We start from the raw sequence: 25,121 nt of genomic DNA on the forward strand, positions 1-25,121 counted from the left end.
TCCCTTGAGGATTGTGTAAAGGAACACTTAGTCCCATTTTCATGGGCACTGAGAGAGTCTTCTCTACTCCCTCAGTCGTGGACTGGGCTGGGGCACCTGAAGACCCAGAAAGTGGTGCAATGAATGCACTTCTTCCAGATGTCCCAAAACCACTTGCAAGAGGCTCCTTCCTTTAGAAAGGCTGTTGCTACTCCCTCCATTCCTCTTGGCTATTCCAGGACTCTTTGCCACGTCCTGAGAACAAGGTCAGCAACTCTGCTTTACTGATGTTTAGAACTGGGTCACTGGATGCCCTTGCTGTGGCACAGCCTCTCTAGGGGCTCTGTAGCCCCACCCCCCTTCTCCTGCAGGCTTGTTCCCTGGTATGGAGGGCATAAGAGGAGGCCAGCTTTGTGCTGAGGGCCCCATGTGCAGGAGACCGAAGCTGAGGCTTAAAGGTCAGATATGTTTTGCTGATTGGTCATCAAGTCTAGAGAAAGTACTGGGCAAGCTGCTGACCCCACCTGTCTCTACATTCACTGTCATCCAGGACAGGGAGCAACCCCTGCTCCCCTCCCCCCCACCCCCACCCCCACCCCCCCGCCACTTAAATCCTTCTGATGAAAGCTCTCTCTCCACATTTATCCCTTGTCCCCACTATGGACCTCCTGTGGGCTCAACTGCCTTGGCATGTGGGAACCCTCTAAGAGACCCTCCCCTGCTGTTGAACTCTCCTGCTCAGAAGCCCAACGTTCAATACATTGACACAAGAGTCTGCCTCCTTGCTTTGACAGATGGGCCCACCTCTGTGAGAAGATTCTGGGGGCCATGCCAGTGTTCCCAGAGTTAGGGCAGCCAATGTGCTGCAAGATGGGGCCCTCTTTGATGTACGCAACATGCTCCCAGTATCTGCTTTTAACTGCTCCTCCTGTGCCTTGGGGGATGCCAGGCCTGAAAGTCCAGTACTTGCTAGACCCCCAGGGCGAAATTTCTGCTCCTGAGCCCAGATGATATTGGCTGTCTTTTTACCTTGTAATATTGGGATGAGGAGTCTGAAATTGTGGTGACCTTTTCAACAGACTACCTCCCTACTACAGGAAGCTTCTGGTTGAAAATGCTGGTCCATGTTGGCCCCAGCAGTTGGTTCTTCCTGTTTCAGAACACCTCCACTCCAGACACCCCAGGGTATTGTCTAGCAGTTCTCCTTCCAAAGGTCCACTGGGCTACCATCATCATTCCTTTGCTGGTTGGATATGTGTGGTTGGTATTATCTAGCTGAAGACTGGACTACCTATAGCCTCTTGGGAATACAACAAATTTTGGATGGTTTGTTGAACCATCAACGCTAATAAGCACGGCTCCAGGTAGGTGTTCTCTCACTCACCATGTACACATGTCTACTTGGGCTTGTATATTTTTTCATGTAAAGTAATGTTTCACCCATTTTACTGATGGCCACCTTCCAGACTGAGGCCCTGAGAGCATCACAGATGCATCTGGTGAGACTGAACAAGTTAAACTTTGTTTACTTTCAAAGACTAATCATGTGAGTTTTAAGAGCCAACAAAATTCCCAAATCTTTTGGTCATGCTGAAAGTCCTAAAGGACAGTAGCCATCGGTTAAAGAGGCAGGCTGAAACTAAAAAGTGAACACAGATCACAGGATAACTCAATTTATCCTGTTGTGGGCCTTTAGTACAAAAAGGAGTTCTTTATGGGTTGTAAGCTAAAGAGGAACAGTTTGCACAGTTTGGAGAAAACAGAAGTACCCTGACCAATAAATATGTCTAAAAATGACAAAGCTCTCCCCATTTGATGGTTCTAGATCCCAGCAAGAAGTGATGGGCACAGCCATAAGGAGCTATATACAGAGTGTAAACAGTAAGCCCCTTTGGAAGACAAAATGAGGGGCAGGGCAGAGCCTCTGTAGGGCAGAGTGGCCTGCAAGTTATACAATAGGCTTGTAGGACAGTCATTTATTCTGCCACCAAAGCGTGCCGGTGGCAATGGCAGGCTCACTGGATTTCTCCAGTCTGCAGTAAGGAGAAATTGTGTCCATGGAGAATCCTTGGCCCCAGTGACCTTTCCTGGAAGGGAGGCATTGGGAACAGCCAGGCAGGGCCTCTGTGCCCTTTCCTCCCCAAGAGGAGGGACAGGGCTGCCTGGTTATACTTGGGGCCACCTACCCAGGGTTCACAGCATAGATGGGGCAGTGTTTCTCAAGCAGGGATTGGAAGCAAATGGCCTCAAGGAGCCTGTAGCCCCTCTCTTGAAAGGAGGAGCTGGGGGTGTCTGTGTCCAGGAGGGGAGCCCATAACTTTCAAAGCCCTCACCCCATCTCAGTTTCTCACGGATGCTGGAGAGCAGTTGCCAAAACTGATGCTGATTAGTTTCTGGGTCTCTGATTCTCACCAGCCTCTTGAACAAAGACAGTCTCCTTCTCCATACCCTTCCTGCCACCCCAGCATACTCCTCGGCCTAACTCAAGGTCCTTAAATATCAGTCTCTTGGAGATGGCTGTAGTCCTCCAGTTTATAAGCCTGGCAGGTAGTACCCTCAGCTGCATCATGGGGGACACCTAAGAACACCACTTCCACCTCTGAGTGCAGGGCGCACATGGCCTCTCTGGTGTGGATCTTTTGCGACGGGCTGGAGACTTTGGCATGCAGCTGGGTAGCAGGTCTCTGGAATGGCCGGAGAAGCCTCCACTCACGGAAGGTGCAGGGCATCTTTCGACAGGTGACAGCTGGAGCCTGTGCTTTGGATGCGCCCAGGGAGCCAGGGGCTGAGGGCACAGTGAAGGCCTGTGGGGCCCTGGTGGGTATGGCACCTGGGCCAGGAGGGCAGTCTGGGTGTGAGCTGCCATTTGAAGCTTGCCAGTTGCGACTGTAGATACTCCAGAGTGGGCGGCGGCGCTGGCGACTATGATGGCACTGGCAGCGCAGGAGGCGGAGGAAGGCACGCTTGAACTCCCTGCTGGAGCAGGGGTAGATGAGTGGATTCACACAACTGTTGAAGTAGCCCAGCCAGAAGATAACCTTGAAGACACCCTCTGAGGGCTTCAGCTGTGGGAACAGGGAGCCTGTGGGGAGCAGAGACCCAGGCTGGTTAGATGCTCAGGAAGAGGAAGCCCCAGGGAGCCCCAGGCTGCCCCTGGTGCAGCCCCTCTCCACAGGCAGCTCCTCTCCACACTACTCCCCTCCCACAGCACCTTTCCTGGGCTCTGACCATTCATCAACTAGGGGCTATCAAGATATCTCTCCTCAATGAGTCCCTGATATAATTCAAGAGTGTCCATGAACTTTGATGAAGAAAAACAACCATCTTTAGTTTTACTCACACTTACCTGAAATCAAGCATTTCCTGCAAGTGTAAGCAACAAACCTGAGTAGAATTAGACAAAATGATATTGAAATCACTCTTTGGTAGCTCCAAACTGCAGCTATAAAACAGTGCAATATTGTCAGTTTTCTACCTAATATTAGCAGTTGGTGGAGATGTTTTGAAATATTGCCTATGCTCCTCCCTATTTGGAAATGGTCACTGGAACGCACCAGGGGATCCTGTTCTTTAGAGCCTTCATGTGGAAGTACATTTAATACTAAGTCACAAATTGCAATTAAAAATCAATGAAATTGATTCCATCTGTAATCCTTTGTATTTTATTTTATGCATTTGAAAGACTAATTCTGATAAAGGCTCCATAGACTTTGTCAGATGCCCAAGTAGTCCCTAGCTTTATAAGAAGGGTAAGAACGCCTGAATCAAATGTTGACCAAGGCTTGCTCCATGCCAGGCACTGTCCTGGACTCTCCTCAAATACCTGAGGTCCTGCTCTCTCAGTAGCAATGTGGATCAGATATCATAAGAAAGAAGATGGGATGATGGGTGCCCAGTATATTGGGGTGGGGGGCTTTCAAAATCTCAGGATAGACAGGAGCCAGGCAGGATGAGGAAGGGTAGAGGTTATCAGGAGTGGAAGGGAGAGGTAGGCAAGAGGATAACAAGTTTGGGGCAGGGGAATGTCCAATAGGATATGCTCAGAAAACTTCATTTGGGACAGATGGTGAAGGGCTTTAAATTCTGGAAAGTTAGGCTTTTATTTTGCGGATGGTTAGGAGATATGGATATTTTTGAACAGGCAAAAGATAGAACCTAGAATTAAGCCTCAATAAACACAATGCCCAAATCACTGTGGACAGTGACTGAAGCCATGAAATTAAAAGACACTCCTTGGAAGGAAAGCTATGACAAACCTAGACAGTATATTAAAAAGCAGAGACATCACTTTTGTTGACAAAGGTCAGTATAGTCAAAGCTATGATTTTTTTCAGTAGTCACGTATGGATGTGAGAGTTGGACCATAAAGAAGGTTGAGTGCTGAAGAAGCTTCGAAAGAAGCTTTTCAACTGTGGTGTTGGAGAAGACTCTTGAGAGTTCCTTGGACTGCAAGGAGATCAAAGCAGGCCATCCTAAAGGAAATCAGTCCTGAATATTCATTGGAAGGACTGATGCTGAAGCTGAAGCTCCAATGCTTTGGCCACCTGATGCGAAGAACATCATTGGAGAAGACCTGATGCTGGGAAAGATTCAGGCAAAAGGAAAAGGAGGTGGCAGAGGATGAGATGACTAGATAGCATCAGCCACTCAAGGGACATGAATTTGAGCAAACATCTGGTGTGCTGCAGTCCATGGGGTTGCCAAGAGTCAGAAACGACTTAGCGACAAATGCAATGACCATGGGCTGCCGGAATGCAGGATAATGGGGCTGTCCCAGTGGAAGTGGGAAGTGGTCAGGGAAAGCTTCTGGGATGGCTTTAAAAGGGAGCAGAGTGCCTGACAGGAGGGAATGGGGGCACTGGAGGTCTGAGTTGTGCCAGAAATACCTTCTTCCCCACAAACCTCTCCCCTGCCTTCCCCACCATGGACCGTAAGGAGTCATACCTCCAAGGGCAACTAACAAAGTGCAAAGACATCATCCAGGAAGCACAGGCCACTTTGTCACCCTCATCATCCTCCACAGCAGTAGCAGCAGGGGTCAAGGATAGGTGGCGAGTGTCCCATCCCAGGCAAAAGCCTCAAGTGTCTGCCAGGGTGAGCAGAGCAAGGGTAGTAGTCCTTGAAAAATCATGAAACATGCTTTGTTTTCTTGCCCTCAAAGAAATAAGAGCAAGGTCCCGTACTGAGGGAGCAGAGGCACCATGCGTCCCTCTTTGACCTGTGAGCTCTTGTATATCACCCACCTCCCACTTGGTGAGATTCCTGGTGCTAAGAGACAGTGTGGAGAAAGAAGAATGTCAGGTAGTACTGCGTGGCACAGGATTTTCAAACTCTGGTCATGCAGCCTTCAGCAAGTTATTTGGCCATCTAAGTCTCACTTTCCTTTTCTGTGAAATATACATAACAATGTTTCTCTGGAAGGGATTTTTTGACGAATCATAAATTTCAGGGTGTAAGACTTAGCAGGTTTGTACTAAATACTGGAGTCTATTCACTTCCCCCTTCCCTATTTCTGTGGCTTTTTGAGAGAGGAGACCTCAGTCCTGAAGGGACTCCGCTCTCAGCTCTGAATAGCGGCCAGAAACAGAAGCTGAGATTTGGTGGGTCTGGGGGAGGCTGCAGCATCAGTCAGAATGTGTTTAGGAGATAATTTCCCTTGGGAGAAGTGTCGGGCAGTTGTCCCTGGAATCCAGGGGCTACCAGGGTTGACCTCAGCCTCCAGAAAGACAGCCTTCTGAACAGCATCCTTCAATGGCTGCAAAGTAAGACCGAGTGCTGAAAATAACTTTCTGACTCAGGCTAGAATTCTTTTATATTTAGCCCAGGATGACAAATCAGGGGACTATGCTTTCAGCAGTAAGCCAAAAACCAGCCAAGGGGCTTTGTTATCAATGTGGTTTTGATTTGAATTTTGTGGGGAACATGGCATATCTGTAGTGTGGCCTGGGCCTTGTTTTTAAGAATTAGAATTCTAATTTATGCTTAACCAACCTATGTGGAAGCTTGCTGCCAGCTCGAAATTCCTTACACACAAAGGAGCTGGGATTCAAACTCAGCCTTTCAGCCCCACATTTTTCCTACTGTGTCTTGCTGAGGCTTCTGTCTTACTCTGGTCCTCCCAGAAGCAGACCTGAGACAAGGATGCAAATACAACTTGTTTACTTGAAAGGTAAATGAAATACCAGTAGTGAAGTGTGGTAAAAAGAGGGTAGAGAAGGAAGCCAATGAAAGGAGAGTTAACAAGTTAGTCACTGCTATGGGCCACCAGGGTGCAATCTCACTGGGAGCTCTGGGGGACTGTATTTGTTGCCCCAGTGGGGTGAGGGAGGTGAGGTATCTATAGCCCCAATGCCATCAGTCAGCGTTTGGGCTGCTCCCTCACGGAGTTAATTTTCCATAGTCCTGTCTTCTATGTGGGTGGACAATGAGGATTTTGCTGGTCAGAGAAAGTCGAAGGCAAAGAGATGGAGGCAGCTGCTGGGGTGGAAAGTGACCCATATACAGGGGGCAGGGTGGGGCACTGATGGCAGCCTCCACAATTTTGTTTCATTTGCTGCCTGCCCTCTGTGCACAGACATCTTGCATGTAAAATACAGACATCTATGTCTTGGGCTCCAGCTTCCACAGGCAGGCGCTCCCGAGAGATTTCACTCTGCTCCCTTCTCACGGCAGTGCTGAGCTTCACATATACCTCTGCAGAGTGCAGCCGTCCACCCCATACGTCTTCTTGCACCCTGCCTCTTTGCTGCCTGCCTGCCCCAAACTTCTCTCATCTGCCCACAGCCTCTTTCAAGGATTCCTGGGTCAGGGGACAGGGAGGCGTGTGGACACTTCCCTCCCCTTTGCCATGGACAAGGTAGGTAACTGTCCCGAGACTCCCAAGGGTGCTCACTTGTATTATCCCTACAGTGCTGCCTGGATGTGGGGGCATCAGTCGACAAGCCCCTTCTCAGCCACTCCCAACTTTCTCCTCCTCCAGCCACTCTGCGTTATGGCCTCTTAGGCTGACCATTTATTTCACTTCTCTTGCCTTCTCATTCATCTCCAGCTTCCCAGCACAAGCCTTTGCCAGTCCTGGAAGCCCAGCGACAGGAAAGCCTCAGTGGGTCCACAGGGGTTCTAAGGCAAGGCCTCTGTCTCTCTGTACCTAGCAGCCCCCTTCTCTGCCCTGAGCTGATTCCCTCTCCCACTCCCCACACTGTTCACGGCGTTTCTTGCATGCATATAACCCAGCTGTGCTAACTCATCTTGGCAGTTGTCACTGGAAAAAGGTGCTCATGGGACTTCCCCCCTCAGCATCCTGCCGTCCAGGCACCTAGCACAAACTCCCTTGTTCTTTCTCTTGTGATTCCTATTTCTCGTCCACCTTCCTGCGCATCAGCTAAATAGCCACACTGACTGCTTGCTACCCTCTGGCCACAGCGGGCTCCCCAGTCTTATCTCTGCACTTTTGAACAGTCATCCTGGAGTGCACTTCCTCTTTCTTCCACCTGGTAGTGCTGGCTCCAGTGGCATCTCCTCCTGGAAGCCTTCCTCACACCACCCTCTCCCAACCCAGCAGAGTTAATTGTATTTCCTCCTCCCCTAGCATATCTATTCACTTCTAAGTGCCAAGAAGGCAACTACAGGTAACTACTGGTTTCCCATCGATTTGATTCTTAAATGGTGAGCTCCCAACACCATGCTTGGCACATCACAGGTGCTCCACACATTCTGACCCCTCTCTTTCTATCACACTGTGAATCCCATCCATCACCAACTCTTGTTGGTCCTGAATCCCCCACTGTGCACCATCCCCAGTTATCACCCTGGTACTATCATCATATACTTACAATGCCCTCCAAGTGGGCTCCCTGCTCCTGTCCCTGTGCCCCCATGGTACCCTGTTCTTTACACAGCAGCTGGGGAGATCCTTTTAAGACATAAGGCTGAGCTTTTCATTTCTTCACTTCAACTTATATTCCACTGCTGACTGCAGCTTTCTACCCTCTCTCTCCCTCTTTGTTATCTGTACTTTGACCTGCCAGCCCCTTGGATTTCTCCTGTTATCTCTGCTTAACTGAGACTTCTGTTCTCTTGCACTCCAGCTGTTCTTTCCTCAGTTCTTCCACGCCCATGTCCTTCTGGATTGGGTTGTATTTATTCAGCCAGATCCTAACTCTGGAGAGATTCACCCACTCCCTGAACATGCTTAGGGTCTCCAACCTCAGCTCTGTGTCCTGGCTTCCAGCAATCTTGCTGCCTATCCTCAACCCAGTCTCCCACAATTCCTCTGCCTTTGAGCTTTTATCCCTCTCCACAGGCCAAGCAGTCTTCTGCTGCTTCACCTTCTCCAGAGCAGCTGATCTTACTTCCTGTTTTGCAGAGAAAATAAGACAAAGAAATACATGTATATGTATGGCTGAGTCCCTTCACTCTTCATCTGAAACTACTACAACATTGTTAATTGGATATATCCTAATACAAAATAAAAAGTTTAAACTTTGAAAATAACAAGAGAACAAGTCAAAGAAGTTGGACACTCACTCAAACCTTCTTTACCTCTCTTCCTTCTTGTTAAGAAAGGAGTCTCTCTTCCCACCCAAGGTTCATGTCCCTACTTGCGTTGTGGAGCTCTTGACCCATCAGTCACTTGTGAGCTTGCCTCTATCACAGCTGCACCCTCTTTGCTGATTCTCTGGCTGTTACTTAATTCTCCCCACCCTTTCTCTCCACACAGGCTGTCTCCTCTCCACCACCTGCTTTTCACTCCACTGCTTTGCCCTACTGCCCTACTCCACCCTGGACCCCTACCTGCAGATATTGCTCTCATCCATCCTGGACACTTCTCATCTCACCTGGGACTTCTAGGGCACTGTTCTCTTGGGTTTTCTGTTCCATATCAATTGCCTTTGCCCCCCTTTTTTCATGTCCCCACTGCTTTGTGTAGGAGTGCCCTTGCAAGAAGAGTCTTGTACTCTCTTCTTTTTGCATTTGCATCGCAGTTTCAACCAGGTGCACTGACTTTTGGCCAACTCCCACAGTTCTATCTCCAGCTCAGTCTATTCTCCCAAATTCTAGACTCATCGGTCCAATTACCACCCAGACATCTCTACTGGATGCCTACTTGCATCTCACACTTATCTGGCCCTCATGAAGCTTACATTTCATAGAGCAAGACCAGTAATAAATATGATAAACAAGAAAAATACAAGCACGTCATACAATAAGACATGCTAATAAGAAAAAACAAAGCAGCAAAGATAGCTAGTGTGTGTTTATATGTGTGTGTGTGTGTGTGTGTGTGTGCATGTGGCTGGGGGTGGCGGTATAAATTTTGGATAAAGTGGCCAGAGAAGGCCTACTAAGGATGTGACATTTGAGTAAGAGATGAATAAGCCATGTAGACAGCTTGGGGAAAGCATTCCAGATAGAGGAAACAGCAAATGCAAAGGCACTGAGGTGGCCCTGGTATGTGTGCAGAACAAGGACAAGGCTAGTGTGGATAAAGTGGAGTGATTGAGGGCAGAATGGAAGGAGATGAGGTTGAAACTCAACCACTACCTTCCACCCTGTGCCCTTGTACCCTGTCTGAGACACCATCATCTCGCTCCTTGAATAATTCAGCAGCCTTCCCACTGTCTCTTGTTTGTACTCTTGCAGCCTGAAATCTATCCTCAATCTGGCAGCTGGAACAATCCTTTAAAAATATAAAGAGATCTGTCACTCCTGAGGCTCAAAACCCTCTAAGAGCTTCCATTCTCCTGCACATAAAAATCTATGACTGCCTAGCTCAACATGCGGCCCCCCGAACCCCCGACACTCTCTCCTACTCCGTCTTCCAGCCTTACTGCCCTACTTTTGCTTCTTGGAAGACACATTCCCACCTTAGGCCTTTGAATTTGCTGTCCCCCAGAATCTTTGCCCCCAGAAATTCACAGGGTTCCTGCCTTCATCTTTGCAGTGAGGTCTCTCTGACCTCCCATTTAAAATTGCAGTGTGCCTGGAAACAACCCAAGGGCCCATCAACAGATGACTGGTTGAAAATATGGTATGTGCAAAGAGTGGAATATTATTCAACCACAAAAAGAATGAAATAGTGCCACTTGCAGCAACACGGATGGACCTAGGGATTATCACTGGAGAAGGCAACGGCACCCTACTCCAGTACTCTGGCCTGGAAAATCCCGTGGACAGAGGAGCCTGGAAGGCTGCAGTCCATGGGGTCGCTAGAGTCGGACACGACTGAGCGACTTCACTTTCACTTTTCACTTTCATGCATTGGAGAAGGAAATGGCAACCCACTCCAGTGTTCTTGCCTGGAGAATCCCAGGGACAGGGAAGCCTGGTGGGCTGCCGTCTATGGGGTTGCACAGAGTCGGACACGACTGAAGCGACTTAGGAGCAGCAGCAGGGATTATCATACTAAGTGAAGTTTCAGCAGAGAAAGACAAATATCATATGATATGACTTACATGTGGAATCTAAAAAAGGATATGAATGAATCTATGTATAAAACAGAAACAGATTCACAGACATAGAAAAGCAAACTTATAGTTACCAAAGGGGAGAAGGAGAGAGGGGCAAATTAGGAGTGTGAGATTAACAGACACAAACTGCTATACATAAGATAGATAAGCAATTTACTGTATAGCACAGTGGACTGTATTCAGTATATCGTAGTAACCTATAAAGGAAAATTATCTGACAAAAATCTTTGCTGTACACCTAAAAATAACATGATATTGTAAATCAACTTCAATAAAAAATGGCAGTGTCCCCCACCCCATACTCCTCATCTCCCTCAACTATATCTGTGGCCCTTATCACCTTCTCTTGTACTATTTGAGTTATTCTTCATATTGTCTATCATCTTTCTCCCTGCAGTAGGAGTCTGTGGGGCAGGACTAGTGTCTGTTTTGCTTGGCAATGCATTCCCATTGCCCAGAAGAAAGACTCATGAGTACACCGAGCACACAGTAGGTGCCCAACACTTGCTGAGTTTACTGAATGATTCCCTCTTTTCTACCCTTTATGTCACCATGTCTGGTACATTCATTTGTCTCTCTAGTGGGGTCCCTCCCTTTACCTCGTTCCTGAAGCCTTTGCTTACTCTGGCATCTCATTGTATTTACTTGGCTGTGACAGCCCCCAGTGGTCCCTTGTCTCCTCTACTCTGCACACAGCTGCTAGAGACTTATTGTAAAAAAGAAAAAAGTTTCTCTCCTTTCCCTTCTGAAAACCGTTAGCAGCTTCCTATGGCTCTGAGGAATACACCCCAAATTTCTTGTGTTTCATTCAAGTCTTTTTAGACTCCCATGCTGAATTCATCTTACCTCCTTCCCAAATTGGCTGCACAAAGCCACAAGCATGTCTTCCCGCAGGGGCTGGACTCCTTCTGCATTCCTGCATGACTCAAACTTCTCCCAAGGTGATTTCTGCTTCTTCCCACCCATCCCTCCAGCCCAGGTCAGGTGTCCTCCCTGACGAAACCTGAGTTAGGTGCCCCTTTATGCATGCCTGTATTTTAACGAATAAAATTAGTTACTGCTCTGTCTATTCTCCTAGACTCTAGGTTTCTTGATGGCAGCTGTAGGATTCTTTTCATCCCAGCCTCTAACACAAGTGCCTGATCCAGAGAAGGGGTTGTAAAGTGAGTGAGTAAGTGCTGTTTGGGTAGATGTAGGTAGCCTCTAAAGTGACAAAGAAGGAAATGGGAGCTCATGCTTGCTTTCTGAGTGTTTAGTACCTACCAGGCTGCATGCTGGGCCCTGTATGCAGCACTTCTCATTTAATTCTCATGGTATTAGCATCCTACTTTGCAGAGATTCTAATTACCTCCAGAGGACAAGTGGAAGGGTCAGGATTTGAACCTGAGTCAATCTAGCCCTAAAATGCTTGGTCTTCTCATGACATCATGTAAAGATAGGAAAAAAACTTCCCCTGGTCCTCCAGGGGTCCTGGAGGTCAGGCTCCACAAAGGATCACTTAATACCTTCCAGCAGCTACTCCACAAGCAGCAGGCCCATCCCTGCCTCTGGTCTTTCATACCGCTGGCCTGGCCTGGAGGATGGCCTTCCTCTTTTCTCCACAGTGGGTCTCTCCAGTTCTTCAGACTCAGGCATAGAACTGCCTCTCCAGGAGCATTTCTGTGATTAGTTCCACTCCTAGGGTCTGCTGAGCTGACAGTGGTTTCTGGAGTGTGTGTGCCTTGAGCACCTTGATTCTGCCTCCATGTAAGTGGCATTTGTTGGCCTTCCCTATGACCTTTGGGGTGGCCTGTGGGGCCTACCACATTGAGTTCAGCTCCTGTGCACCCATAACCATCCAGAACATTCAGAAAGTCTGGGCTGTTGCCTGCTTGCTGCATCTCAGGAGGGAGTGTCAAACAGACTCCAGACTCCTGGGAGGAGCCCCAGAAAGCCACCTGGCCATCTCCTTCCTGTCCTTCAAGTCTCTGCTCAAGTCACCTTAAAGGTTTGAAGTTGATGTTATTAGTGCCCCATCCAGGTGCCCCCAGTTCCCAACTGCTGTGAATGTTGGCTGCTAATGGCTTATAATTGCCCCTTCTTTGGAGAATTACCCTTGACTAATGTGAGCTGCTTCAACTGGGAGATGATACTTTCCCTCCAAGGTGGCAGTCCACAGCCAGTGACAGACTGAGTGGGATGGAACAGGTCAGCCTTCTTGTCTCCAGGTGGTGCAATTCTCCGCTGTCATTCTTGCTCCAGGTGTCCCTGTGGGGTCAGGCTAAGGCCAGACTTCGAGACCACATCCTGGGGTTAAGTCTTTTCTGACTTACCCTGCTTCCCTCCCTCCCTCCCAGATACCACCAGAGAGCTTCCCTCGGATCATCATTTGCGTAAGAACCCCTGCCTTAGGCTCTACAGGGACATGACCCAAGACACTCTTTGCATGGATGTGTCTTCAAAGCTCTCTTGATTGGTCCCAAATCTATAATCCAGGGATTAGCTCTTGGTCACTGTTTCAACTCTTCTGCCCACTGCTGGGAAAGGCAGGGCACAGATGTGCATGTTCATGTTCCTTTCTCTCCACTCAACAGGCAGGCTGGAGCATGGGAGTTGACACACTGGCCTGCCTATGAGGAGAGGTGGTCAGGATGTAGCAGGAGAGGACTGCAACCACAGCTCTTGCTGCTTCTCTCTGCTCCTTGACCTTGTTCTCGCACGTGTCCATCGAGCTTGCTCCCGCCTGCCTTCCTCTATTCTCTGTATTGGGGTGCCTCTATCAGGAATCTAACCTGATGTCCAGGATGCTGAACATCCACTGATCAGAAGAGGCGGGGCTTGGCTGTGAGGGCAGGTTACCCCACTCTCTGGCATTCATGGTTGGGCCAGCCTGGCCTGCACATTACTGGGGAAACTAGGACAGCCTGTGAGCTTTGTGGGAAAGTCTGCAGCCTTATCACAGGTCAATCCCCTCTCTTAAGTAAGAGAAATGTCCAGGCCCAGGAGATGCTAGAGCTGGCCAATCTGGCCAAGCCTTGCTGAGGAGTGACAGTGCTGAAGGCAAGAGGGGAATGTGTGATTAACAGCATTATTTTGGCATCACCAGAAGTGAACTTGTTCTTGGAAGAATGTCAGAATTCTCAGCCACCAGCCCTGTTCATAGCTTGCAGCCAACAACGAACTATCAGGCTGCACCCCAGCCTTTCCCCCTTCGCACTCCCTCCCTGACTAGTGACTTTTCTATACCAGGCAGCCATTTTCTCTAGCCAGAATGAAATATAAGGGTTAAAATACCATGTTCTCTCAGATATTCACATCTCTCTTGCTTCCCAGGAGGGACTTGCCAGGTGGTGCAGTGGTAAAGAATCCACCTAATAATGCAGGAGACGCAAGTAATGTGGGTTCAATCCCTGGCTCAGAAATATCCCCTGGAGTAGGAGATAGCATCCCACTCCAGTATTCTTGCCTGGAAAGTTCTGTGTACAGAGGGACCTGGCAGGCTACAGTCCATGGGGTCACAAAGAACCAGACACACACACACACACACACACACGCACTGCCTAGGAGAAAAGGAATTCCCAGTCCTAGACTCCCTTTTGTTCTTCAGCTGCTCACTCAATGCTTCTATTCTTCAGAATTCAATTTTGTCTTCCCCAAGAGAGGCTGGAAGCAGTGGGCCTCTTTGCTATATTGTAAAGGGTCAGCCTCTCTCATAAGGCACACTTGAGCTGAGGCCTGAAGACTCTCTGAGGGAGTGAGTTGTGCATCTTCCTGAGGAAAGAAAATTCCAGACAGAGGAAAGGGGATGTGCAAAGGTCCCGAAGCAGCAGAGCACCTGACAAGTTGGAGGACAACCAAGAAGTTAGGACTGCTGGAACAGAGAAGGGGAGACAGAGATGCTAAGAGATAAGGCCATTTTGAAGCAGAAACAACCGTGGAAGGCTGTCAGAAAGAAGTAACCTGAATAGGGTCCAGATCTCAGATGGATGATGAAGACAGGGAGTTGAGGGTACTGTGGGGCTAGCTGTGTCAAGCCAAATCTCTTGAATTTCCTGTGTTGACAATTTTCCATGGTGACAGGTAACTGGTGGGTATCTGGTTTGAGATAGGAAAAGAATAGATCAGAAGTCCTTCTGTGTCCCATGTCTGCCTCAGGATCCTTGAACTCTGTGGGGCTGGCCTAGAACTACCGGTCTAACCTTGGATACCCTTCTGCAGCTGTAGGGATTGACAGGGAGGGCCAGTTCCTAGAGCCACAGAGGATGCCTGGTAGGGCCCAAGGCAGGGAGATGAGTCATAGACCTATCCAGTGTCCTCCACTGGACCCCACTCTCCCTTCAGTTCTTCTCCCTTCCCTTCTCACCTCTCCAACATCTCTCTCTCCCCCTCATTTCACTCTTGTCACTATTTAACTCATTTCCTGGTCTGTGGCCTTGGAGGAGTCACACTCCAAGCTCCATATGCCCAAGGCCAAAGTCCCTGCCAAATGGCCCTGTGCTAAGCTGAACATGACCCTAATCTGAGCATGAACCTTTTAGTTCTTGGGTCATACTGACAAATGGTTCATAAGTCGGAGCAGATCAGTGCTTGTGCCAGAGGAGAGAAGGTTTCCAGACAGTAGTCACTCTGTCCAGGAGTCCCAGCACTGAGTAGATGGTGCATTGCTCATTAGGTCCCAATGCTGGTTTTCAGGGGCCCAGACCAATGTTCTGCTGGGTCATCATCTGCAAAGGAGGGCAGGAAAATCCTCTAGTATTCAAGAAGACATTTTTGTGGGCATATAGCTCAGGATGGGGCAGAGCTCAAGTGGGGTCAGAGGTAGGCTCAGGAACTCAGAGGTTATCTCATGAGGACTAGGCTCAAGGGCTCTAGGGGTTTGGGACGATCAAGACAGACAAGAAGTGGTCATGTCCTGTGGCAATGCTCAGGGCCCTCATGGCCAGGATCTGGGGCAGAAGGGAGCCTGGAACTGAACCTGAGGGGAGTAAGCAGGCACTGAGGCATTTGGTGAGATTTAAAGCATAAAACATGGCTGATCCCAACTGATCCTTAACCCTAGCTTCAGCCTGACCTCTGTTCTCTGACCTAGGGCGGAAGTAACAAGGACTCTAAGGGCCAGAGTGCTTGGGTTCTAAACTCAGCTCTGATATTTAGGATTAAGATTAATATCAGAATTTTTTTTTTTTAAAGAGGTAAGTAGCAAGGAATATTCAAGAAGGTTAAAATTTCAAGAAGGTGAAAAAGAGGAAAGATTACAGTGAGAAAGTGGGAGAGAGTGAGGGTGAAGGGGCTACAGGGTTGAGGGTGAATCATTTTTAAGAAGTTGTGGACACATATACATGCTGTATGGGCAGGCAGAGGAGAGGTGGAATTAAGGAGAGATGAGCAATAACTGACAGAGGGAAATCCCTTGGGAAGGAAAGAGGGTTGGGAGAGATTCAGAGTTGACAGGGACCTGCAGGACTTTAAGGACATCCTGAGGACTGCCCTGAGGAGGAGACCTGCCAATGGAAAGTAGGATTTTTCTTTTCTTTCTTTCTTTTTTTTAACATGTTCTTATTTAGACACTGGTTTGTTGTGGTTCACAAGAGCTGATTGATAAATTTTCAGGAACTTTGCAAGCTGACTATTTCTTTGGTAGTTTGAAATTGACCATGGTGGGAATATTTCCATTTTACATCATGGAAATGGACAGATGTTACACATTAGCCCCCATTTCAGAGCCAATCTTAAATACTTGCCAGCACACCTCTGTGGAGGAATGACCTGATTCAGGGTCTGGGGCTCACAGAAGTAGGTGGAGGCAAGGGAGTTAAAGATGGCAAGAGAGGATGAAGTGATGGATTGTGGTGCCAATTGGAAACAGAGGCCTAACTAACCAGAAGACAAGGTGAAGGGCCGGGAGGTGAAGTCTTGGTCAAGGCTGGAGTCAGTAAGTAGAATGAGCAGGTGGACTCAAGTGGCAGAGATTTACTGAGGATTTAGGGGCTTATAGATCAAGGTGGGCACATAGGCCAGGGCATGACCCTGGGAGAAAGAGTGGAAGGAGAGTCACAGGGTATCAGCATGGGTCAGCCTCAGTACAGTGGAGTCACAATGATAACCAGGGTAGAGATGAGCATGGGGGAGAAAGCACAGGACCCCTGTATCCTAGTTTTAAAGAATGAGGTGGAGTGATTAACAGCTCATCAGATGTTTGGGATAAACATATCAGCAGGAGTTGGGCAGAGGACAAGACCCTAGGCAGAGGAAGGATCTGTATTCACCCAAGAACAGGAGTCTACCCTCCATCAGTGGGATATTTTTCTTTTCCAAAAAAAAAAAAAAAAAAGTATCTCCTAGCTCTGTCCACTGAGTCAGTGGCCAACTTAATATCAATGAACATCTGAAAGCTCTGACTGTGGTCTTTAAATGATCATTTTCCACTAAAAGAGAACAGGCCTCTTTAGAGAAATGGGACAGGTCAAAAAAAGTACAAGCTGAGCCTGAAACATCTCATCAGACCAGAAAGTTCAAGACTCTCTGGGTTATGCCATACGTCTCATAAGGCAACTTGAAAGGGCACCTATTGGGTAGCCCCCGAACAGTGACATATATAATGTGTGACAGATTTTAAAGTTACTTTATCATGGTACTAAAAAATCTTTTGGTCCCTTTCGGAAACATTGCTAGGAAATTGACTTTTTTTGATAATGGAGAGCATTGAGGAGCTCTCCTGCTTTTCTTGTATAGCCTCTATTTCAAGTGACCAAACAGCTAGTGGTGAATTCTTTTTAGAATTTTAGTCTACAAATGCAGAAGGAATGACAGAATTTGGATATTACCACTTTAAGTCCCAGTGATACAATGGCTCCCAGCCATGGTCAACGGCTGCTAAAACTAGCAGGTAAAGGTTGACGCGACATTTTATAGTAAATGAATCAAGCTGACTGCATCTAAACCCCTGGTCAATCTTAACATTACAAAAGAAGAATTCTTGTCCAAGACACTGAGCTTGAATCTGCTTAAGCCAATTTATATGATGTACCGGGAACAGCAGGACACATTAAAAGGCACTATAGGGATGTATGGAGAAGGCAATGGCACCCCACTCCAGTACTCTTGCCTGGAAAATCCCATGGATGGAGGAGCCTAGTAGGCTGCACTCCATGGGGTCGCTAAGAGTCAGACACGACTGAGTGACTTCACTTTCACATTTCACTTTCATGCATTGGAGAAGGAAATGGCAACCCACTCCAGTGTTCTTGCCTGGAGAATCCCAGGGATGGGGGAACCTGGTGAGCTGCCGTTTATGGGGTCGCACAGAGTCGGACACAACTGAAGTGACTTAGCAGCAGCATAGGGATGCAGGGCTTCCCTAGTGGCTCAGACAGTAAAGACTCTGCCTGCAATGCAAGAGACCTGAGTTCGATTCCTGGGTTGGGAAGATTCCCTTGGAGAAGGGAATGGCTACCCACTCCAGTATTCTTGCCTGGAAAATTCCATGGACAAAGGAGCCATCGCAAAGAATTGGACATGACTGAGCATCTGAGCATACAGGGATGCCGGCCCCAAACTGCGGGCAACTCCTTTGGGATGAACAATCTGATTTCTTCACCAAATAAGCTAAAAAGGAAAAGGTGGGGAAAGGGTAATCTTATCAATTAAAGAAGTTGTGGAGGTAAATCAACTGCATGTAATATATGTAATTTTTTTGAGACCCTAATTCAAACAAACTAAAAATTTATGAGGCAATCAGCTACATTTGAACACAAAGACATTTGGTATCCATTAAACAAGTATTTTTATGTATTATAATGGATTGTAGTTTTTTTTAAAGTCCTTCTAAAAATATTGAAGAATTTACAGATAAACTGATATGGTATCTTGGGTTTTCTTCAAAATAATAAGCAGTGGTGGAAAGCGGGTGGGGGTTGGAATGAACCAAGATCAGCCTTGGGTTGATACTTGTTGAAGCTGGGTCATAGGTACTGGGGCCATCACACTGTCTACTCATGTATTTGAAATTATCCATGATTTTTAAAAGTGGAAAATAAAACCCCTAGCCATTACTTGTTTGTAATAATCATGCAATAAATGTTAGCTGTTATATTTAAAAATTTTCGGGTCACATAAATAGGGGGTCATCCCCAATGCATTGCTAGTAAGAGGGGGGTCTACTTTATATAGAGGCTGTTATACTAAGTGAAATAAGCTAGTCACAGAAGGACTGCATGATTCCACTTCTATGAAGTACCTAAAACAGTTAAAATTCAAAGAATCAAAGCAAGGAATGGTGGGAGCCAAGGGCTGGAGGGAGGGGGTAAAAGGGGAATTGCCAATCAGTAGGCATAAAGTTTTAGTTAAGCAAAATGAATGAATTCTATAGATTTGCTGTACAAACTTGTACCTAAAGTTAACAATATTTGTAGCTCTCATGTTAAGTGTTCTTGCCACATTAATAACAATGATAATAATAATAAAGATAGAGGGCTACGCTTTGTCATCCAGATCGTTGGCATGGCAGGAAGTGAAGAGGCCCTGGATTCTGCCACTTTTTCCCTCTACACTCGCTGACTGAGGACCTACTATGTGCCAGTTGCCATAAAGGCACAGATAGGAGATGTAATGTCAGTCTCTTCTTCAGGCTTTTGGGCCAGGGCACAGTAATATTATTCCTGAAGACTTGCCACAGTACACCCTCTGCCTCTCTCCATGTGTCTGTGGACCTTGTACCACCTCAGGGAGCCTGTGGAGATGGGTCCCTCCGCACTTGGCCAAACTCTGAGATGCAAACACTGATTCTACCCTCCGTGTCTGTTTGCTTAGAATGTTCCCTGTTTCTCCAAAAGTGCCTCCCTTCTTCCAGGCCTGCCTCAGAGCTCCTAGAGGGGGAGGCTTGCCCTCTCCTTCCTGCACAGCCCTCAGACGACTCCTGCTTGTACTGCAGGCTCTGTCCTCCTGTTCTTTCTGTTGTCCTGCCCTCCAAGCCACATCATGGCAGATGAGAATATTCTGTTTCCTTGCTTGGCCTCAGTCCTGCTTGCTCATTATTGCCAGGTTCCACTCAGTTTGGCTTCATCAGTGGCCCTGGGCTTTGTTCCAAAACTTGGTGAGGTGCCCATTGCAGATTAGCAGGAAGGGAGAGGCAAGGATAGCCCCTGGGTTGCCATGCCAGGTGTGAGGAGCAGCAGAGATGAGGGACTGAGGAAGAGCAGCATGCCAACAAGGGAAGAGGCCAAGGAGATTTAGGGACGACTTCCTAGAAGAGGCAGACGTGATCTCAACCTCAAAAAATAGTGGCCTTTTGCAGTGTTGATTGTAACGGTGGAAAATTAGAAAAACTGAACACTCAGCCGGAGACTGTCAACACACCATGGAATACGCTCAAACAGAATACTATATTGTTGCTAAAATAACCAGAATGGATAAATCTCAATGGCAAAACGTTGGGTAAAAAAGGCAAACTGAAGATGAATGTGCACAGCTGGTACAACTTATATAAGTCTGCAGGACACACAGAACGATATTGTTTATTATTATGGATTCAGGTGTTTATGGTAAGAGTATAAACGTGTGTGGGAGTGATAAAGACTAGATTTACCTCTGGGGAGAGAGGAAGGGACAGGAGGAGGGAACTTAGTTGTGGTCGTTCTGTTTCTTTGAAAAGAGAGAGAGGAAGTGATCTGAGGCAAATATGGTGAAATGTTGTCATCTGTTCAATATGGGTGATTACAGATACATGGGCACTTGTATTATTTTCTCCTTATCTGTGCATTATTCTGTAACTAAAAATTTTAAAAGAAGTTAAAGGAACATAAAGGGAGGTGGCATTCTATATGCACCCTGATCATTCCTGACAGGGGGCCAGTATGAACCAAGGGGTAGGCAGGAGGCTGAGGGCACCTGGAACAGGTCACAGCTGGGGTTTGGTTGGTAGGCTTGGGAGGATTTTAAATCCTGGGTATGTGGGTTTCTAAGAGGGGGGCCATACCGACTTTCTCTTGCCTATTTGCCACGTCCTGCTCCATCCATCCCTCTCTCTTCCCTGACAGCAGCCTCTGGCAAGATGATTTTCAAGCTGGTGATTTATTCATTCCTTATCTTGTATTTACTGAGCCTATACTACAAAAGCAACAGCTCATACTGCACTCACCATGTGCCAGTTATAGTCACACATAATATCTCACTCAAGTATCACCATAGTAGTACTAGTGGGTATTATTACCATCTTTGCCATCCCTAGTTTATAGATGAGAAAACAGAGGCAGAGAGGTTCAGGGATTTGCTAGCAGTTACACAGCTAATAAGGAGAAGTGCTGGGGTTTAGACCAGGCTCTGGCACCAGAGCCTATTGTCCATTCCATTCTCCTCCACTGTTCTGCATGTGCCAGGCACTGTCCTGGGCATTGGTGATTACATAACTGACATAGTCTTTCCTCACAGAGCTTCTGGGTCAGTGGTGGCAGGGGGAATCATACCCCAAGTCAAGCAACACAGAAATGTGATTACATCTAAGGAACTAATGAAAGAAGAGAAACTTGTGTCCAAGAGAGAATATACAGAGAAAGACACAGCAAAATTGAGAAAAAAGAAGAAAGGCCTTAATGAAGTGGGAACATTTATTCTGAGACCTAAAAGATGGAGAGATAGCCAGCAGGACTTGGGGAAAGCAAGCCAGACAAAGGGAAGAGCAAGTGTAAGGGTATGAGCTTGGCATGATCAAGGACCCAGAAGAGCGTCAGAAGGGCCTGTGTGTGCACAGTGGGCAAAGTTCAGGGCAACAAAGCCATGAGGTCAGGGGGGAGGTGACTTATCACTCAGATCCTTCTTTGCAGAAGGGGGACCACATATCTGGGTTTACCCACCATAGTCCTGGTACGTACTTGTGTCTCAGTGTAAATATACATAAGAGCTCATTTTGGTCTGGACAGTAAAAAACTTGAAGGTCACTCTATCATAGGTTATGATGGACAGTTTGGATTTTGTTTCCAGGACAGTAGAAAAGCATTGAGGGATTTTAGTAGAGAATGACGCTCTAATTTATAATGCATAAAGATCACTCTAACTGATGTGAGGAGAGGGCCTGCAAGGGAGCAGGAAGGGGCTACTGTCCCTTTCTGGACACAGCTGCAGAGCATGGAAGGAGCAAGGCCTGAGAAAAGGGAGGTTCTGGCTTGGGCTGGCTGAAGTTACACCATGAGTGTAATGGATGTGTCCCCAGAGATGCTGTTCCCCTTCCCCTCCCTGTATTGACCCAGCCCCTGGGCTTTCAGGAGGGGCCTCAAGGTATGGGAGGAAGTTCCTAAGAACAGCTGCCCACCTCCCAGGACTACAAGAGAGCCTGTGAAAGAAACAGCAAAGTTCTCTGGAAGTGCTGAAGGACTCGGTAAATTTAAGAAACTACAATGAACAATATTAACTTTCCATATGATAATATGTCCTTTACTTCTCTTTCTCATGCCTACAAAGATCCCTGCTACACCCTCCTTCCTCCCCGCCCCCCACCCTCGGCCCCTGCCCACACCTCCAAGAGATTTCAGAAGTGAGAGACCAGGGCATTCACACATACCAGTTGGGGAAGGCCTCTCACAGGGGGGCCAGCTTCCCGACTGAGAGAAAGCAGGTGGCTTTGGGTGTCTGCTGCTGTTCATTGTAGACTGGCCAGGAATTGCTGCCCATGAATGAATGCAGGCCAACCCACCCTAGGTGCCACTTCTGGGCATTGGCATTTAAAGCTGGGGGTACAGGGAGGGGGATATATAAACAAGCACATACACTGCTTACCACTTACTATGGGAAGACACCTACACAGATGTCCATTGGTCTTTTATATTTAGAACAGTCGGGTGCTTAAAACAAGGCCAGGGCTTCTAATAGCAGTGAAGAAGGCGGGTCAGAAAAGTGAGTTCCTAACAAAATCCTGCAAGCATGATGAGCCTGTTATTCTCCCACAAAGCAGCACAGCACCTAAGAGACCAGGCAGGTTACTAAGTAAACCTTCCATGTTCAGGTGGACAGCCATTCTCCACTTGGAAGAGCCATCCAAGTCTGGGTGCCAGGAAGGGACAGCCACAGGCTCAGCGAGGGAGGTTAGAGGTTGGAGGGAGAGGGGTCACTCACCCAGTGGGAGGACGAAGAAAAAGGGGAACCAGCAGAGCACAAAGACGCCCACGACAATGGCCAGCGTCTTGGCCGCCTTCTTCTCGCGGGAGAACTTGAGCAGACGCACCGACAGTGAGCTGCGGAACTTGCGACCCTTGGTGCTGTGCATCCCCCAATGGGTCTCAGCTGAGCCAGGGCTGGCGCCGCGACAGTGGATGCGCAGCACCACCTCCGAGGCCTTGCCGCGCTCGCGCTTGACGCCCGCCTCCAAGCTGCGCGTGGTGCTTCGCGCCACCACGTACACACGGCAGTACATGACCACGATGACTGCCATAGGCAGGTAGAAAGAGCACAGGGAGGAGAAGACAGCATAGCCTGCCTCCTCTGTGATGCCGCAGAAGCTCTCGTCCGGGGGCACCGGCTCCTTCCATCCCAGCAGTGGCCCCACGGACACGACGACAGCTACGGCCCAGAGCAGCGCCAGGATGGCTGCTGCCTTGCGCTCGGTCATGATGGAGGGGTACTTCAGCGAATGGCGTACACCCACGTACCGGTCCACCGAGATGGTGCAGAGGCTGAGGATGGAGGCCGTGCAGCACAGCACGTCCACGGCGGCCCAGACGTCGCAGAAGGCCCGGCCAAAGGCCCAGAAGCCCAGGACCTCCATGGTGGCCGAGAAGGGGAGCACTGTGGCACTTAGCAGCAGGTCGGCCACAGCCAAGTTCACAATAAAATAGTTTGTGACCGTTTGCAGGTGGCGGTTGCAGGCCACCGAGAGGATGACCAGCACGTTGCCCGCCACAGCTGTGAGGATGAAGGCTGCCAGGAAGACGCCCACACCCACTCCCTGAGCACTCACCACCAGCCCCTCGACGGCCGCTGTGCCATTCACCTCGCCGCCGGCGCCGGGGCTCCCGGGCTCTCCAGCGGAGCTCCGGTTGTCCTCGCTGCTGCCCGCGCCCACCACGCCGCCGCCGCCGCCGCCGCAGCCCGCGGCCCCAGGCACGCCGTCCACCGCCTGGCCCTCCGAGGCGGCAGCGCCGCCCGCGCCTCCCCCTCTACCAGTCCCACTGGCGCTGCCGTCCGAGCCGGGTCCCTCGAAACTGAAGCTCAGGAGATCGCGGAAAGTCATCTCAACGCGCGGCCGTCCGGGGTCCGGCCTGGGCTCACGACGAGCGACTGGTACAGCGTCGGGGCAGCGAGCATAGCCTCGGGGCTCCGTCTCCAGCCCAACGCGCCGGTCTTGTCAGGGTCCTACTCCAGTTCCTGTGACGTGGAGCGCAGCTGCTAGCGAGCGGAGTGGGCTGGCCGCTTAGTGGAACCGAAGAGCCTGGGCCGGCGACGCGCGCCGCTCCCGCAGCGTGCCCAGGCGAGCTGGCAAAGCGGCGGCCGGGCTGGAGGGCGGCGACCGCTGTGGCGCTCGCTCTTGAGCGCCGGGGGCGGGACCGAGCCAGGGCAGCTCGAGGAAGGAGGAGGGGGTGGCCGGCTCCGAGGGACCCGGCGCCACACTTGCGGGATGAAGAGGATCTGTGCTCCGAGCCAGCTGGCGTTCCGGGGTCCCCAGGGGCGGCAGCGCTGGCTCACGCTCCGACCCCGCGGCAGCCACCCCTGCCGCGCCTCAGATGCCCTCGCCGGCCCTCTGTCTTTGCGATCCGCTCCCGGCCCTCTCCCGCGTCTGTCCCGAGCGTCCTCACCCTTTTCTCTCAGCTGCGTCTTCCTGCCGCCTTTTCCCCAACGTCGCGGTCACTGCTGGTGCCCTTAGGTGCCCTGAGAGGAGAAGGTGCGATTCCAGGGTCCCTGATGGCCGTCAGAGAGCAGCAAGCGCCTGAGATCTGCGGGCTGCGGCCTGGACCTTGCCGGGCTGCGGCGGGTCACCTCCAGGGACAGCCTGGATGAACCTGCTGCACCTCCTTTCTTCTCTCATGGTACTGGACAAGGGAGGATCTCAGCCACCTCTGTCCAGTGTCTTGGTGTGGAGAGCCAGGGAGGAGGTCTGAAGCTTTGGGGGACCTGTGATGGGGAAGGAACAAGAGACTACTTATATGGTTACAGCCTTTTGACCCTGCCCGGGACACATCAGTCTGCATATACCAACTTCTGCACTGTTACTTTACTCCATATCCGACGTCATAAAACTTCCCATTGTTACACTAAATAAGTGGCTTCCTTCTAGGGAGGGAGAGTTTAAGGGCTGGAGGGTGGGAAAGGCCACTTGGCTGGATGGTTAAAGGAGCTGGGGCAGACAGTCTGGCTCCAAATCTAAGCTCCGCCCCGTGTTAGCTGTTGGACCTCTTTATGTCTCAGTTTCTCATCTGTAAAATGAAGGTGAGTAGTGTCTACCTACTGGCCTAAAGGCTTAATGAATTAATATGTGTTAGGGCTCCAGAGTTACGGTGTCACTTCCCAGGTGGCACTAGTGGTAAAGAACCTGTCTGCCAATGCAAGAGACATAAGATCCCTGGGTTGGGAAGATCCCCTGGAGAAGGAAATAGCAAGCCACTCCAGTGTTCTTTCGTGGAGAATCCCATGGACAGAGAAGCCTGGTGGGCTATAGTCTATGGGGTCGCAAAGAGTTGGACATGACTGACTCAATTAGCATGCACACACACA

At 49.2% G+C, this 25,121-nt stretch overlaps 1 protein-coding gene across 1 annotated transcript; it reads right to left on the minus strand.

Moving 5' to 3' along the window:
• Positions 1 to 1,489: 1,489 nt before the first annotated feature.
• Positions 1,490 to 24,644, minus strand: ADRA1D (adrenoceptor alpha 1D). Its single transcript, XM_027559391.1, has 2 exons — positions 22,530 to 24,644; positions 1,490 to 3,061 (listed from the first exon to the last, which is right to left on the minus strand). The coding sequence occupies exons 1-2, from the start codon at positions 23,641 to 23,643 to the stop codon at positions 2,472 to 2,474; spliced, it is 1,704 nt and encodes a 567-aa protein (XP_027415192.1). The 5' UTR covers positions 23,644 to 24,644; the 3' UTR covers positions 1,490 to 2,471.
• Between the last annotated feature and the right edge of the window lie 477 nt (positions 24,645 to 25,121).

This window comes from Bos indicus x Bos taurus, chromosome 13, assembly GCF_003369695.1.
Source record: "Bos indicus x Bos taurus breed Angus x Brahman F1 hybrid chromosome 13, Bos_hybrid_MaternalHap_v2.0, whole genome shotgun sequence".
NCBI lineage: Eukaryota > Metazoa > Chordata > Mammalia > Artiodactyla > Bovidae > Bos > Bos indicus x Bos taurus.